This window comes from Lates calcarifer, linkage group LG16_LG22, assembly GCF_001640805.2.
Source record: "Lates calcarifer isolate ASB-BC8 linkage group LG16_LG22, TLL_Latcal_v3, whole genome shotgun sequence".
Lineage (NCBI taxonomy): Eukaryota > Metazoa > Chordata > Actinopteri > Centropomidae > Lates > Lates calcarifer.
In genome coordinates this window covers 337206-355086 of record NC_066848.1, presented here as the reverse complement: position 1 = coordinate 355086, position 17881 = coordinate 337206, and the positions used below count along the sequence as shown (strand labels likewise).

General features: G+C 43.0%; 4 protein-coding genes across 55 annotated transcripts in view; 2 read left to right on the top strand and 2 right to left on the bottom strand.

Annotated features, from left to right (window-relative positions):
* LOC108892635 (NACHT, LRR and PYD domains-containing protein 12) overlaps window positions 1-17881 on the top strand; it is a 69800-nt gene that overhangs the window by 8681 nt on the left and 43238 nt on the right. For 28 of the 50 annotated variants that reach the window (XM_051076733.1, XM_051076720.1, XM_051076710.1 and 25 more), the window contains 3 exons: window positions 426-602; window positions 1256-1432; window positions 2436-2609. The exons of 1 other annotated variant lie outside the window; for it this stretch is intronic. In XM_051076733.1, coding sequence (XP_050932690.1) covers window positions 426-602; window positions 1256-1432; window positions 2436-2609 — 528 coding nt within the window. Of the gene's footprint in view, window positions 1-425; window positions 603-1255; window positions 1433-2435; window positions 2610-3288; window positions 3466-4291; window positions 6045-17881 lie in introns of those variants that run through there. 21 more of the 50 variants (XM_051076751.1, XM_051076750.1, XM_051076749.1 and 18 more) reach the window with 10 other exon arrangements.
* Window positions 1-17881, bottom strand: part of mcfd2 (multiple coagulation factor deficiency 2, ER cargo receptor complex subunit) — a 51246-nt gene that overhangs the window by 11924 nt on the left and 21441 nt on the right. The window lies entirely within an intron of this gene.
* The window catches only part of LOC108892636 (homeobox protein prophet of Pit-1), a 58316-nt gene that overhangs the window by 21400 nt on the left and 19035 nt on the right, over window positions 1-17881 (top strand). The window lies entirely within an intron of this gene.
* LOC108892638 (uncharacterized) lies at window positions 12492-14849 on the bottom strand. Its single transcript, XM_018690316.2, has 3 exons — window positions 14710-14849; window positions 12858-13181; window positions 12492-12788 (listed from the first exon to the last, which is right to left on the bottom strand). The coding sequence occupies exons 1-3, from the start codon at window positions 14774-14776 to the stop codon at window positions 12754-12756; spliced, it is 426 nt and encodes a 141-aa protein (XP_018545832.1). The 5' UTR covers window positions 14777-14849; the 3' UTR covers window positions 12492-12753.

The window sequence follows — 17881 nt, the reverse complement described above, 5'->3', positions numbered from 1 at the left end:
GTTTGATCAACAAAAGGCTCCGGTGGCTCAAACGTACAGAATAGGGAGCTAGCAGGATGCTAACAGGATGCTAACTGTCACTGTGCTGCACTGAGTGGGCGTGGATTCAGCTCTGGCAGCGAACACGCCCCCAGCATCAGAGCAGAGAGGCTCCTTCATTTATCAAGATTTAGAAACTGGATTTTCTACATTAGCTGATCTTTTTAACCATTCACATTTAGCTGGGTGGTTAAAAGCACATTTCTCTGTGGAGTGACTCAGATCACATGACCATCACTGCTTTACAGGAACTTTCAGGTTCAGTTCATTTCACTCAGTTGTCATCAACAGTGTCTGTTCACTTATTATTACTGATGTTGTTATTATTGATCAGGACAGATCTGATTGATCAATGATTTGATCTCCATCTTTGATTCTTTATTCAGGTTGAAGTCCTGCAGTTTGTCAGAGATCAGCTGTTCTTCTCTGGTCTCAGCTCTGAAGTCCAACCCCTCCCATCTGAGAGAACTGGACCTGAGTGACAACAAGAGGCTGCAGGATTCAGGAGTGAAGGATCTGTGTGGTTTTCTGCAGAGTCCAGACTGTAGACTGGAGACTCTGAGGTCAGTTCACTGTCTGTTACTGTTGGAGATCTTCTGTCTTTAATCCACAACTGAAGCTCATTTATCTTCACAGAACTTGAATCCATTGATTTAGAATGAATGACATGTTAAATAGTGGTTGTTCCATATTGTCAGTTGTTCTGATCTCACACTGAGAATTATTCCTTCAGGTTCAGTTCATGTCAGTCAGTTGTCATCAATAATGTCTGTTCACTTCAATCAAACCTTCACCACTCACACACTGGTATTTCTCCCAGTCAGAGGACTCATGTTTTCTAAATACACTGTAGAAAATGTCCAGTGGTCGTTGGTCACAACAACAAACAGAAGATCCTCACAGCTGATATTTGGACAAAGAACATGAAGAAAAAACTCTTGTTGTTTTCTGTTTCAGTTGATTTCAGTGAATCATCAGGACTAATGTCTGTTTGATCAAACTGTGTCTGTGTGTGTTTGACCTTTAACACAAGTCACACAACTGAGCTGAATTTACTTGTTAAATGTGTTTCACTGCATTAACTGCAACTCATTATTATTATTATTATTATTATTATTATCATTATTATTGTTGTTGTTGTTATTGTTTTTCATTGATCAGGACAGATCTGATTGATTATCAATGATTTGATCTCCATCTTTGATTCTTTATTCAGGTTGGAGTCCTGCAGTTTGTCAAAGATCAGCTGTTCTTCTCTGGTCTCAGCTCTGAAGTCCAACCCCTCCCATCTGAGAGAACTGGACCTGAGTGACAACAAGAGGCTGCAGGATTCAGGAGTGAAGGATCTGTGTGGTTTTCTGCAGAGTCCAGACTGTAGACTGGAGACTCTGAGGTCAGTTCACTGTCTGTTACTGTTGGAGATCTTCTGTCTTTAATCCACAACTGAAGCTCATTTATCTTCACAGAACTTGAATCCATTGATTTAGAATGAATGACATGTTAAATAGTGGTTGTTCCATATTGTCAGTTGTTCTGATCTCACACTGAGAATTATTCCTTCAGGTTCATATAGAGCAAATTTGTCTGTAAACACATGGTTTGTGTTAGAGAACAGTTCCTGAGAACATGTCACGTCTGTAAACTCTGTATCACTGCAGTGTGGAGTCAGACTGTTTCACAGTTTTCCATCAGTTTCATTCTCAGGGTTGTTTGGGGGGGTCTGAAGAGCCACCGCTCGCCATAACCCCGCCCCTAACACTGTACCTGTTATAAATAGCAGCGCTGCGTTAGCATCAGTGCTTCTCCTGCTCGACTGGTAAAGGTTTTGGCACAGTGATGGAGAGCTGAGGAACCAAACCACCACGGTCTCTGCACTGACCATTTCACTGTGACGACAAAGACAGTCTTTATACTTGGTTTTAATAAACATCAGTGATATGACCGCAGAAACAGAGTGACTTGTTTCTGGCTGTTTGATCAACAAAAGGCTCCGGTGGCTCAAACGTACAGAATAGGGAGCTAGCAGGATGCTAACAGGATGCTAACTGTCACTGTGCTGCACTGAGTGGGCGTGGATTCAGCTCTGGCAGCGAACACGCCCCCAGCATCAGAGCAGAGAGGCTCCTTCATTTATCAAGATTTAGAAACTGGATTTTCTACATTAGCTGATCTTTTTAACCATTCACATTTAGCTGGGTGGTTAAAAGCACATTTCTCTGTGGAGTGACTCAGATCACATGACCATCACTGCTTTACAGGAACTTTCAGGTTCAGTTCATTTCACTCAGTTGTCATCAACAGTGTCTGTTCACTTATTATTACTGATGTTGTTATTATTGATCAGGACAGATCTGATTGATCAATGATTTGATCTCCATCTTTGATTCTTTATTCAGGTTGAAGTCCTGCAGTTTGTCAGAGATCAGCTGTTCTTCTCTGGTCTCAGCTCTGAAGTCCAACCCCTCCCATCTGAGAGAATTACGGCTGAGTGAAAACAACCTGTATGATGCAGGAGTGAAGGATCTGTGTGGTTTTCTGCAGAGTCCAGACTGTAGACTGGAGACTCTGAGGTCAGTTCACTGTCTGTTACTGTTGGAGATCTTCTGTCTTTAATCCACAACTGAAGCTCATTTATCTTCACAGAACTTGAATCCATTGATTTAGAATGAATGACATGTTAAATAGTGGTTGTTCCATATTGTCAGTTGTTCTGATCTCACACTGAGAATTATTCCTTCAGGTTCAGTTCATGTCAGTCAGTTGTCATCAATAATGTCTGTTCACTTCAATCAAACCTTCACCACTCACACACTGGTATTTCTCCCAGTCAGAGGACTCATGTTTTCTAAATACACTGTAGAAAATGTCCAGTGGTCGTTGGTCACAACAACAAACAGAAGATCCTCACAGCTGATATTTGGACAAAGAACATGAAGAAAAAACTCTTGTTGTTTTCTGTTTCAGTTGATTTCAGTGAATCATCAGGACTAATGTCTGTTTGATCAAACTGTGTCTGTGTGTGTTTGACCTTTAACACAAGTCACACAACTGAGCTGAATTTACTTGTTAAATGTGTTTCACTGCATTAACTGCAACTCATCATTATTATTGTTGTTCTTGTTATTATTATTTATTTATTTTTTATTTTATTTTTTTTTAAATTTAATTAATTAATTTATTTTTTTCCCATTGATCAGGACAGATCAGATTGATCAATGATTTGATCTCCATCTTTTATTCTTTATTCAGGTTGGAGTCCTGCAGTTTGTCAGAGATCAGCTGTTCTTCTCTGGTCTCAGCTCTGAAGTCCAACCCCTCCCATCTGAGAGAACTGGACCTGAGTAACAACAAGAGGCTGCAGGATTCAGGAGTGAAGGATCTGTTAGATCTTGTGGAGGACCCAGACTACAGACTGCAGACTGTGAGGTCAGTAGTTGGAGTCAGTCCATGCTGCTTCCATCAGTATTGTCCTAAACACAGTTAGTATCAGAGCAGAGATCCAGTGTTTCCTGTAAAGCTGGGACCTTCTCAGTGGCTGCTTTCCTCAGTGAAGCTGTGAGAGGAGAATGGTGACAGGCTTCAGGATTGGACAGAAAGACAGAGAGACAGAGAACAGTCAGCCAATCAGATCAGCCAGAAGCTGGTTGTGATGATGTGTTTGAGTTGATGTGAAGACGACTGTTGTTGTTGATGTGTTGAGGAAATAAAGCTGGATTCCAGCTGACAGCCTCACAGCATGTATAGAGACAGTGGTCCTCATTCATCAAACTGTGGAAGCAGCAGATCTGATCTGACACTGTTTGTTGTCTCATTTCAACACTGAACAACTGAGGAGTTTGATGTTTGTCACAGCTCTGAGATCAGTGTGACTGAAGCCTGCAGATCAAACGTCCACGAGCCACACACACACAGTGACTGTGAAATGTGACAGAGGAGTTGAGCTGTAACAACAGTGAATCCATCACTAAAGTGTTGATGACTCAGCACTTTGTTTCCTCTGTGGACTGAGTGAAATGTGCAGAGGAAACAGACTTGATGCTAAAAGTCTGTGCAGGTCTCAGTGTGTTCACTCCAATCTGTTAACATGAGAGCTGAGAGGAAGCTGGCTCTGCTCCACAGCTGCTCCACTGCTGCTCTGAACAGGACTGAACAGGACTGAAGTCCCTGCTGCTCTTTATACTGGATGTGCTGATGAAGAGTCTCTGTAAACACTGATCCACCTCCTCTCTGCTCTGTCTCTCTCTCTCTGCAGCTGGAAGTGGTGGGAATGAGCTGAGTCCTGATGATCCAGATGTTGAAGCAGCAGCAGCAGCAGCTTGTGTGTAGAGAGGCTCTGACTGGACCATGTTACTGGGAGGTAGAGTGGAGAGGAGAGCTTCATCCAGCAGTGACTGACAGAGGAATCAGAAGAAGCAGTCTGAACTGATCTGAGAACAGCTCCACTGTCAGACACAGAGTCCAGTCCACCATCATCCCTGTGTGTTCCTCTGGATCTGACAGAGCAGCATCAGTGTGTCTGGATGTTGAGTCACAGAAATCAGCTGATTCTCTGTTTGACTGAGCTTCACACAGAGACCAGATCCCTCTGAAAGGACTTGAACTCAGTTGAACTCAGACTGTTGTAGTTCATCAAGTGTCAGGATTTAATGAATCATTGATTAACTGCACGTTAAATCACTTTATGAGAAATAATGTGCCTTCACTCTGACTGCTCTTCAGTTCTGCTGTTTTATAGCAGAATAATAATTCAGTGTAAATTCAGATGGAGATTTATTTGTTAACTAAAAACGCTCAGTGAAGCTGTCAGTCATGTTTCAGGTTGTTTCTGGTTGGATGGAGCCGTAACAACCTCCACCAATCAGAGGCTGAGTGCAGCCTGACTGGTAAAACCCAGGACTGGATAAACCCACAGAGCTGTGGCTGCTGCTTGTAAAGGCTGTTGCTGCAGATGTACGGTAGTAAAGAGAAATGCAGGTGTATCAGAGGACACTGCTAAAAGGTTTTGGTGAGGAAATGACAGAGTCATTTAAATGCTCTGCAGCTCTGTTCCTCTGTCATCAGCACTGAGCTGCTTTGTTCATTGACATTAGACGTCAGATTTGATTTGATTTCAGAAACACTTTAATCTTAACCTTCAGCTGTTAAAGTTTTTCTACTTTGTGCTGTCTGTAGGTGATAATCACCTGGATTTGCATTTTACTTCTACTGGTAAATTTCTCTGATTTCTCTCTAAAAAACAAAGTGGATCATATCAGCCCAGTTCTCAGGTCTTCACACTGACTTCCTGTCTGTCAGAACTCATTTAAATGTCCTGCTGTTGGTTTATAAGACACTGAAGTTTAGGACCAACATACTAAACCTGGACCAGCAGCATTCAGTTTTTATCTCTACATGTGGAACAGACTCCCAGAGAACTGCAGGTCTGCTGAAACATGAAAACCAGTGCTGAAGACCTCTGTTCACCACTGAGTTTATTATTGATGAAAATCACTTATTTCCTGCTCTGCACTGTGACTTTTACTCTTCAGTTTTTATTTTCTGATCCACTCTTATATTTCTCATTGCTTTATATTGTCTTTACATTTTGTAGATTTATCTTTCACACAGTGGAGGTGTGTCCTGGATCTCTGTCTGTCTGTCTGTCTGTCTGTCTGTCTGTCAGCCTCCAGTCTCTCTCAGTGTGTCAACCTATCAGAAGCCTCCAAAGCCATGACATCATGGTCTGGGCTGTAATCGTATTTACTTTGAATTTAGTAATAATTTCTCCTCTCTCTCATCATTCTACATTTATCAGATAGAACGTTTTGTTGACACTAACTGAAGTTCAGTCTGATTTAATGTCAGTGGGAAAAAAACTTCTCTTTTTACACAGAGTACATGAACCTCTGGTTTTAAACTGTACAGACAGCATATTGTATATTTTAATTCACTGTGATGATATCTACTCTCATATCACATCATTAGTACTGTATCTGATCAATATTAAATCACACAGCTTTAAAGTCTTTATTATTGATAATCTGATTAAACCCCTTCATTCACCTCCCTCCATCAGTTTATTAAACATGTCCCTGATGACGTCTCCTCTGAGTGTCAGAAACCTGCAGAAATTAAACTGTTAACAGATGATCAGTTAGCATAGCATCAGCTAGCATACCTCTCCCCAAATTATGATCAAATCAGTGAATAAAGTATTGTTAGTGTTGTTACTGGCAAACATACATTTTGGGAAATAATAATCAGTGAATGCAGAGGTAGACTGGAGGAACATCACTCCTCTGGTTTCATGTGTTTATTTACAGTTTCTGTTCCAGATGTTTTAACAGATGAAAGTTCTGTATTTTCCTTTTTCCCTTTGGATGAATCTTGTGACTTTGTGAAGGAGGCGTGTTCAAGAGAAACGTGAGGAGAAGACTGAGTCAGTCTTTGGAGAAGCTCTCCTGACAGCTGAGCTCAGGTCTACAGGTGAAGCTGGACCGGAGGAGAGGCTGATCCTCTTTCAGCTGATGGAGGTTTTCCTCAGGTCTGGATGTGGTTTGATGGTGTCTGATGAATTAATTCCCTTTGGACGTTTCCTCAGCCACATCCATCAGGTCATTGAACAAATCTGGGACAGAAAAGAGACAAAGAAACATTTAACAAAGCTGCAGGAGAGAAAGGTTTTTCCTAGAGGACAGTCTCTGTACCTCAGAGCCCATACACACCTCCATCAGATACTCCAACACTGTGTCCTCCACCTGCAGCTTCTCCCTCGTTTCCTTCAGTGCCTGCCCCCTGCTGTTCAGCAAAGAGACCTGCGAATCCTGATTTCTTCTCCTCCTTGTCGTCGTCGTCTTTGTCAAACAGATCAGAGAAGAATCCTCCTTTTTTCTCCTCTTTCTTCTTGTCGTGTCCAAATGAGAACAGTCCTCCTTTCTCCTTCTCCTTCTCCTTCTTCTTCTTCTCTTTGTCCTTGTCGCCTCCAAATATGGAGAGGAATCCTCCTCCTTTCTTATCGTCTTTGTCTTTATCTTTGTCTTTGTCACCAAATCCCAGAGCACCTTTCACTGCATCCTCCACCATGTCTCCTGCACAACAAACACCACCAGTCAGTTCACACTGCTTCACATGAAAACCATGTCTGTTTGTTTTGACCAGTAACACTGGTATTATTCTCTTATTGTTTGGGTGGGAATGATTGACAGGGACCATACTCTTGGAAGACTCAGGTTTAAAAACACCTGAGCTGCCTGGAACAGGGCGGAGTTTACCTCACAGGACAAAGATGAGAAAATATTTGACAGTAAATGAGTCAGAGTTTGACTAAAGCTCCAATCACCTGTTTGTTTACAAATCAGTTTATGTCACTTTGAAAGTAAATGACAGGATTATTTCTGTCTGTCTGCAGCAACAAGGAGACGAAGGGAAGAAAAAGTTTGACAAGTTGAACCTTTAAACACGAGTTCACTAAATACAACAGTAGCACTTTCTGCTACTTTATCTTCTACACCACATTTATCTGACAGCTGGAGCTACTTCACAGGCTGAGATTATACATTAAAAATACAAAAGTACAACCGAGTTAAACCAGCGCTTTAACTACAGGAAGTACTTTTATTATGACCCTTTAATACAGGAAGTACTTTTACTGTCATACTTTAACTACAGGAAGTACTTTTACTGTGGTAGTTTAACTACATAACGCTGATAATACTTGTGTACATTTACTGAAGTATGCTGTAAATGTAGGACTTGTTGGTAACAGTATTTGAACATCGTTGTTTTGGTGTTTTTTACTCACAAAAGTGATTAGATTAAAACGATATGACGTCACAGCCGCTGAGAACTGTGGGAGTTTTTTCTCGTGGGAAGAAGCTAGCGTCTCGGCCTCAGATGTGCTAACTGTTAGCTGCTCTCCTGCTCACCTCGGGTGGACTTATCTGTGTTCATTTGCGTTGATGAAAAGGTAGGAGCTGAATAATTATTCCCGCTCCACAGTTTGGTGAAATGTGACTTTTAAAACACTTGTATTAAAGCGGCGGACAGTTAGGCCGGAGAACCGGGACATTTCCGGGTTGTTTTGACCCGCAGCATGACCATACTCACTTTCTGAGGTCTGCGGGTGTTTGTGATAAAAGAAGTGAAATAATTAACTATAAATAACCGATGTTATACAACGAAAAGATCATCAACTTCCTCATTCGGTCACTGCGTCACTGCTTGCGTGTCGGTGGGTGGAGTGAACTCTCTTGTCTTTACTGTAAACTCTTTGGTCAAAACGGCGGTTCTTTGATTCTGTCAACAAACCGGAAGCTAAATCCACCGAAGAGTGATACAGGTAAATACAGGTAAATACAGGTAAATACAGGTGAATACAGGTAAATACAGGTAAATACAGGTGAATACAGGTGAATACAGGTGAATACAGGTGAATACAGGTAACCAGTGGACTTTCCCCACTTCTATGTTAATTAGCTCCTGACCACTATGATGCTAGTTGAGCGAAGTAACTAGCTAGTTGCCTAGCTAACAAGTTAATGTTAGCCTGCTAGCCAACATGATCTCCATCCAGTGTCAGACTGATAACCCAGGCAGAGTTACTGTCTGAATGTAGTTCTCCTGCATTGATATGATATTGTTTAAAACATATTTTGTTTTTGTTTTTGTTCAATAAGTCAGATGATGATTGATGACCATGATTTATAACCAGTCTGCTAGCATCACTTCAACAAACAGAATTATTGTCTCAGTCTGAATGGATCCAGCAGAGGGCGCCATTAACCACCGTAACAGGGCTGTTGGTTCTGTGTCTGAATATTAGACTGATGTTTTATTTGGTGTTTAACTCTTTGATATTAAGTTAATTGTTCTGTTATTAATGTATAATTCATCTCGAGTGAATCACAGCATGTGAAGCTCATTGTGTGAATATTCTGTAATTCTGTGAACTAACTTCTGTTTGCAGAGATAAACACAGACTAATGCAGCCTGGATGACACAGTCACGTCTCTGAAACAGGTGAGAAACAGCTGTTGAACGTTAGGAACGCAACAAAAAGACGAGCTTCATCTTCATAGAAAACTGTTGTTGAAACATCAGGACACCATTCAGTTTGTGTCCCCCCCCCCCCCGCCTCAGTGAGGTCAGAGGTCATTCACCTTCTCCTCCTCTCTCTCTCTTTTCTGCGTCACAGTGATTCCATGTTCAACATCTATCAGCAGGACAGTAATATGAGCTTTAATATTAAATAATATTTAATTTTCTCTCCTAAAAACAGAGCGAGTACCAGGAGCTACAGTGTTTTAGAGCGTTGCATTGTGGGTTGTTTGTAGCCTTGTTCTGTTGCTCGGCTAACGCGTGTTTTCCAGTCTGTGCAGTGAGGCGTTCAGAGTGAATCAGCCTTTAAAGTGTTGGTTTAGTTCAGCTGAAGCTGCTGCGACACGTTCTGCTGCCACAGACTGAAAACGACGAGAGGAAAACCTGTCAAAGAGCTGAGAGCTCCAGAGACTGATGAATAAAGAGAGGGAGGGAGAGAGAGGGATGTTAACAGACGTCTGACGGAACAGAAGCAGCTGTAATCACTCACAGAGTAATAGATTACTGCAGGACACAGCTCTCAGCATCGTTTCACCTCTGGTTATTAACATGAAGAAACTCAGCTCTGTGCCACAGAAACTCCACCTCCACCTGGTGTTCAGGTGGAGTAACTGCAGAGCGACACAGACTCACTTCACCTGTCTCCTGCTGGAAAACCACTCAGCAGGAGAAGGATCCAAACTCCTGAGCTGTAAATGAACACCTGGTTACAGACACACAGGAGGTTCAGGTGTGTAGAGCTGTGGCTTCACTGAGCTGATAAAGAAGAACTGAAACTCTGGAGCCCACACAGAGGAGGACAAAGGCCGACGTTCAAAAACCAAAACCACATCAGACTGAATAATAAACACAGAGAGAGAGAGAGACACAGAGAGAGAGAGAGAGAGAGAGAGACTCTCACTCTACGTCCTCATTAATGTATCAACAGCTGTTTTCACTCCGTTCTGTCAGAGAACTTAGTTTAACTCAGAAACTCAACACTCAGAGATACGAGCTCTAATCCTGACACTGTGTGTGTGAGTGAGTGTGTGTGTGAGTCATGCAAATCAGAACCATGAAAAGACGAATCGGTTCCTCTTGAACTCGTTTTTCTTTTTCCTACTCACCCACTTTCTCCCCGACGAATTCTGCGATTTTATTCATCTCTGCTGATCTGTCGTTCTGTCGTTGTCTGTTGTTGTGTCTGCAGAGGGAGAGTGTGTTTTCAGGCAGGTGGAGGTGAGGCTGAGTCTCTCTCAGGTGTGTCCTCAGACAGGACCGACCTGTTCCTCCTGACGCTCTGTTTTCAGCAGCAGTAAACCTTCATTCAGAGAAATGAGCTGTTGAGTTCACAGCAGCCTGTTGTGTGTTTGTTGTGTTTATCTGTTAATGTGTGTTTTCTGTTGTTGTGACGTCAGGTGCAGCTGGAGCCCTGAGTTCTGACTGACAGGCGTCTGTGGAGCCGATGCAGCAGGTTCGTCAAGTTACACTGAGACAAAGAGAATAATGTGTGTCTCTCCTCCTCTGTATGACTCACACACACACAGAAACCCGCCTGGGGAAATCCAGGTCAGTCAGTGGTCCAGGTCTGTGAGGACGACCTGCAGACGAGACTCGGGGCTCAAAATACTCAACCTCTCCTCTGCAGAGATTTCCTTGTTTTTATTAAGAAATAATCCTGAAAAGATCCAGGAGTTAAAGGTTCATAGTTTGGGTTTTATTATTTATTCAACATGCAGCAGATTATTTGGCTTCATGATACATTAACATGGTTTTAGAAAACATGGGAACCAGTTTAATAAGGATTTAATAAGAAATAAGCTTTTTGTTACTTGTGTATTTTGTTGTTGCTTTGTTTTGGTTTTTATTTTCCTGATTTCAACAAAGAGAAAAACTAAAACACAAAAACGAGCACATCAGATGGAAACAGACTTCACATCGTGTGTATCATTATCTCTGATGTCCTTTCAGAATAAAACTCCCAACAATCCACTCAGAAACCAGAGGAAACTGAGGCTGCAGAACTTCATTCAGAACTTGAACGTTTTTAGTTTCCTTCAGTGTCAGAGACCCAGTGAGAGCTGACTGAACGTCAGTGGAGACTGACAGGAGCTCAGGGTGAGTCCTGTTTAATAAGGCTCAGTGGAGTCGTATTTAACTGATCTCCCTTCAGACAGTGAAGTAAACAGCAGAGACAGACTGCAGCTCAGGTCCCAGCATCAGGTCTTATTAAACTAAGCTTTAGGATCAGCTCTCTGCTTTCATTGGCTTTAAAAGTCCATGTTTTTATTTTCCTCACCTGGGGACAGAGCAAGTAAAACATCCTGATGATGATCAAACCTTCCAGCTCATATTATAAAGGAAGAATCCAGAGAACATGTGACAGCAACACTTCACTGAATTTATCCACTTTTACCACAACTGTCAACAAACGAATCAGAGGTTAAACTCCTGACCGTTAACCAGACTACACTTTATCTCCTTCACTACAGTACATCTCTGTAGGAAAGACCTAATGTTTTTTTATTCACTAACATTAAAACTTCTGTTTCCAACTTTTGAATTCAACAGTAGCGTCTGAAATCACCTCCTTTTTTACACAGATGATGATGATGATGATGGTGATGGTGATGTGGATGATGGTGATGATGATGGGTGATGATGATGATGGTGGTGATGATGATGATGATGATGGTGATGATGGTGATGATGATGATGGTGGTGATGGTGATGATGATGATGATGGTGATGATGATGATGATGATGGTGATGATGAGTGATGATGATGATGGTGGTGATGATGATGATGGTGGTGATGATGATGATGGTGATGATGATGATGGTGGTGATGATGATGATGGTGATGATGGTGATGATGATGATGGTGGTGATGATGATGATGGGTGATGATGATGATGGTGATGATGGATGATGATGATGATGATGATGGTGATGGTGATGATGATGGTGATGATGATGATGATGGTGATGATGATGATGATGGTGATGGTGATGATGGTGATGATGATGATGGTGGTGATGGTGATGATGGTGATGATGATGATGATGGTGGTGATGTGATGATGGTGGTGATGGTGATGATGGTGATGATGATGATGGTGATGATGGTGATGATGATGATGATGATGGTGATGGTGATGATGATGATGGTGATGATGGTGATGATGATGATGATGGTGATGATGATGATGATGGTGATGATGATGGTGGTGATGATGATGATGATGGTGATGATGGTGGTGATGATGATGATGGTGATGATGATGATGATGGTGATGATGGTGATGGTGATGGTGATGATGGTGATGATGATGATGGTGATGATGATGATGATGATTGAAGTTTGTGCAACAAACAGTGAAAAAATCCAACAGCAGTTTGATCAAACAGTTTAATGAGTAAATGATGCTGATCTGAACAGACCTCAGAGAAACTCAGGAGACAGTTTGAACCTTTTCATTCATGACAGTGAAGATAATGTGTTTAATTTAAAACCAACAGAGATAACACATCTGATTAAACAGTAAGTCGTGACTGAGCATGATTCTTAATGGTTACATTATTTTCTTATTTCATTTTCAAAAAGCTGAAGGTTTTCCAGAGGAGCAGGTTTTCCTCAGGACGTGGTCTGCAGGGTTTCTATCCAAACAGTCCTCCAAGGGCTTTCTTCACTCCTGAGACAGAGAGAGAATATTAAAGACACCACAACAAACAGCTGCTGAAGTTTCCAGCTGTGGACTCACCTCCTCCGTCTCCTCCCTCCTTGTTGCCACCAATGAGTGAGAGGGCGTCGTCCACGCCGAATCCTCCTTTGTCGTCTTTCTTTCCACCAACGAGTGAGAGGGCGTCGTCCACGCCGAATCCTCCTTTGTCGTCTTTCTTTCCACCAACGAGTGAGAGGGCGTCGTCCACGCCGAATCCTCCTTTGTCGTCTTTCTTTCCACCAACGAGTGAGAGGGCGTCCTCCACTCCAAATCCTCCTCCTCCTCCTCCTCCTCCTTTCTTCTCCTCCCCCTCTTTCTTGCCTCCACCCAGGGCTTTACCCACGGCGTCCTCCACCAGCCCACCTGCAGATACAAACAGCTCTTTAGTTCCTCTGCACCTGGTGAGGTCACACGGTGATGTGTCCAGGTGAGGGCAGCTCTGTGATCAGCTCTCAGTTTAACAGGAGGACTCAAAAACAACCTCCAGACGATAATGAACGCACAGATCACATGACCACTGGAACCAGGAAGTAGACTGTAGAAAATAGTGCAAATGAAATTCGGTACGGTTACATTTAGTTAGGTGGTCGAGGCTGCCGCTGTTTGTCACATGATCAGAGTGAGACCAATCAGGGAAGGACACGTGACTGATCAGGAAGTGACTGAGGCATCTGCTAAGGTTGAGTTGGAATATTTTGAATTGATTAAAGTTCTAGTCAGAAATAATAGAAATAAATTAGTTTGCAGCGTCTGCCTCTGACAAAACGTTTTGATACAGTTTGTATAAATTAGCCCACATTTCTCATTTCTAATTCAATATTTCCAAATTTCCTCAACCTAACTTCCCATGGAAATTTTCCGTCCCTCGTGTCTGTGTCGTCATTTCCAAGTCTCTGGATGGTTTTTGAGTCACAGTCTGAAAATGTGGCCCCTTTAATGTCTGTAGGTTTTTACTCTTTCAGTTAGTTTTAAATAAATTCTCTTTTAAAGTGGTTTAAATGCTTGTTCATTCATTTTGTAAAGAAGTGACCAAATTCACACTCGTCTCCAACTTGTCAATCATCTGTTGCCATGGGAAACGAGTTTGCCTGCAGCAACACGTCTTCATTTGATTAAGTAAACTCAGAATAATTTCTCCTGAAGCTCCTGAACTCAGCAGAAAGAAGAACTAATCATCTGTGCTTTGTTTGCAAAGAACTGATTCCATCTGTCTGCAGTGTTCACCTGTCGACCTCTTTAAGGTGCAGAGCAGGTGTCTGAACCTCCTGAAAGCTGCTGTTTATTTTTAATCACTTTAAATCAGGATTATAGGACGATAATATTCCTTATTAGATATTAGTTAATGTGTTTTCCAGCCTAGAGCGCCACCAGCTGGACGGAGGTCAAACAGGAGACGCTCGCTGTTGTATCGATAACCTGCCGGCTGCCGCTGCTCACACCTGGCTGTCTGTGCTCCAGGTGAACACTCATCATAACACTGTGTCTGTGCAGGTGAGACCTGAGCTCCAGTCCTCCTCTACTACTTCTACTCCTCTACACAGCTGCTCAGTTTAACCTGACTGAAACAAACAAGTTTGAACCAGAAACTCTGATGCTTTTAACGTCAGCTGACAGAGATCACTGCAGAGGAAGAGTTTAAAAAAGGAGGATGCAGGATTATAAGTGAAGTTCGATTCTGTCTGAAGCTGTTAGAGGACAGAGCTGAGACAGTAATGTGAATCATACAGAGGAAAGGTGATAAATCCAGGACGATGCAGTAAAGCCTGACGTCTTTGGACATTTTAAAAATCAAACGTCTGCAGGTTTACAGTGAAACTTCATCTGGTCTGAACCACAGGAAACAAACCTGCTCTGAAAGTGAAAAACTCTCTCAGGATATTTTCATACTCACCCACTTTCTGTCCAGCTATTTTTGCAATTCCATCGTTACCCAGCGTGTTCTTCAGGAAGTCTCCCATGGCCACTGGAGTGTGTGTGTTGTGTTTAGAGAGTGTGTGTGGATGGATGGAGGAGGCTTGGTCTTATAGAGGCAGGTGTCAGCGGTGACGCCTCTCCGGTCCTCGCCCTGCAGAGGAATCAGGTGAGGTGTCACGGCCGACCGGTTGCACAGGTCTGACACGTGAGGGTGAGGAAGGCTTAATTGTGTTTTACATGGAAACATGAGTCAGTCCAGAGGAGAGGGAGCTCTGAGGCCCTGAGCACTGACTGCAGGCTCAGACAAACAGGTAAACACTGTTATTTCCTCTCCTCCCTCTAGAAGAATTCTAAAAAGGCTGAATGACTCATCACAGAGAGAGTGAGGAGGACTGACCCCCCCCCCCCCTCCCTCAGGTGATTCTCATCCAGCCAGGTGAACCTCAGCCCAGGTGAGTCTGTCCCATTCCTCTGAGCCTGTTTTCTCAGTAACACCCTGAGGGGATGATTTCAGAGAGTCTGACTGCACTGACACTGGGCTCTGATTCACAAACTTTAACACGGTGAGACACAGGAACATTTAACCATCAGTTACTGACAGGAAACAACAGACACTGAAACGCTGAAATGAATAAACATGGAGGAGAGGACAAGGAGAAGGTTGAGCCGTGATGGTGCGTCACTTTAAACGCTGCTGCTGCTGCAAGGAATCATGGGACGTCATTCTGTCCTTTCCTAAAGGAAGCTCCAGTGTCTCCTCTGCTGAAGGAGATAAGAGAGGAAGCAGTGAAGGAGACGTCCATGCTGATGATGAGCAGTGCAGTGATGTTTGTGAATGTGACTGAAGTTTATTCAGTAGGTTAAACTTCAGTCTCTGGGCAGTAAGAGAAAGACACAGCAGAAACAGCATCACAGCTGATTTAATATTCATGTTGCCTTTAACCTGTCCAGGTGTTTACGTGTCACTGCCCTCAGAGATAAACTATCGTTTCATCTGTGCAGTCAGATCAGCCGTCCATCACAGTTTTCTGTTCAGCCTGTTGTTGTTGGTGTGGAGGAGATTTGGCTGCTGAGTACAGGTGTTGCCTGAGGGGCAGGTGTACTCTCACCTGTGTGTGACTCCACCCAGCAGCACCTGAACATGTCTTTGTGTGTTCGTGCCAGCAGCTCCGCCTGACCCGACCTGACATACAAAACAAGACCAGTCTGCTGTCTGTGGGAGGAGGACGCAGGTTTCCATGGTTACCTCCTCCTCCATGACAGAGTCCTATCACATGATCTGAAGTCTCTGAGTCTTACACCTGATCAGACCTGGTCCAGGTCTCCTTCACTGCTTCCTACCTTATCTCCTTCAGCAGAGGAGACACAGGAGTGATGTCCCATGATTCCTTGCAGCAGCAGCGTTTAAAGTGACGCGCCGTTGTAGTTTCACCCACGAACAAGTCGACACATTAGTGTTGAGTATTTGGTAGTATTTTCCTCTCATGTTATTTATTCCAACATTCAGTTTCTGTCTGTTTTCATCTTGAACAGTGTCTCTGCTGTTTCCTGTCAGTGACTGATGGTTAAATGTTCCTGTGTTTCCACGTTAGAGATAAAGTTAGTTTTTGAATCAGAGCCCAGTGTCAGTGCAGAGAGATGGACGACCTGACAACATAACAACAGTAACAACATCCATTGATGACTGTGTGATTTCTTTGGTGTCTCTCTCTCTTTTCTACGTAACAAAGCAGGGATTCAGTCTTTTCAGATGCTGAAACTCTAATTCACACTTTTGTCTCCTTGAGACTCGACCTCTGTAACGTTTAGATTTCCAGCTGCCTCGTGCTGCTGCTGAAAGTCTCTGAATGGTTCAGAAAGCTGCAGGAAGACGTCCCGAAGGTTTGACCACATTACTTTGATTCCAGCCTCCCTTCACTGGCTCCCTGACCACGTCAGATCAGACTTTAAGGTGCTTCTGTTCTCAGAGGTGAACACAGGTCAGGATCAAACCTCCTTCCTCTGGAACATCAGACAGTAACTGTAAGACTGAGCTGACTTTTAACTTTCAACAACCTGAAACAGAAAAACCACAGAAGTTACTAACTTCAAACTTTCTGCAGAATCAGTCAGAGAGATGAACTGAACGTTCATGAACTCATCTCCTTCTGCCTCAGAACTCTGATCAATCAGACTGATCAATCATCGTGGATCAGCTGAGAGGTCGGGGGCTCTGAGAGCGACTGTTCATATTTCTTGTTTGAAAGTCGAGGTCACGTTGTTTGTAGTCGTGCCTCAGTCGGGAAACACCCTCTTCTCTCTCTGAGCTCCACAACAAACAAAGCAGGTAAATATTTCAGCTGCTCAGAGAAACAGGTTTGTCGTTAGTTTCAGTTACGTCAGGTAAAACGTGAAAATGCTCTGTAGAGAAACACTGGAGACCTGCAGGTTCAGAGGAATGTCCTGACTGTTTATCGCTCTGCAGAGATTTGAGGTGATTTTTAGCTGAAGCAGGAACATTTTTATAACAAGAAGTAAATTAATAAGCAGCTTAAGTATCATCAAAAATCTGTCTGAACTGGGTGAGGCCGCTTTAATTACAGGCGTTTAAACCTGTTCAGTGGATTTATTCACGGCTGTTGGACAGAGTGTGGTGGCAGAAACACTCACATCCTCTTACATGAATATTTTCCTGAATGAGCCAAAGTGAAGTTTGAACAAAGGGAAATAGAAGGAAAATAGAAACAAGATAGAAACAGATCAGATGAGCTCCACTGTTCTGATGTCAGTTCGTCACCAGCTGTTTCTGAACAGGAAAACATTTAGTCTGTGAGTGAAGAGCAGTGGAGCGTGATGATGTGGTGATGGTGTGAAAAATCAGACCGACCCAGTTTCTGCAGCCGAGGTCCCGACACAAACCCTCCATCACAGGAAACTGACGGTGTTCTCAGTGTTTCCTCTTCCTGTTCAGAACTGGCCAATCACAAAGAAGCTGTGACATCACATCCAGATGTTTCCAGTAGCTCCTGAGGATTTTCTGATACCTGAAAATGTTCCTGTGGTTTGAACGGTCAGTGTAGGAGCTGGTGTTATACTGTCCTCTATTGGCCGGAGTTTGTTACTGCATCTTTACATATTTAAGACAGGAAATGACACAGCATGTTTTAAAA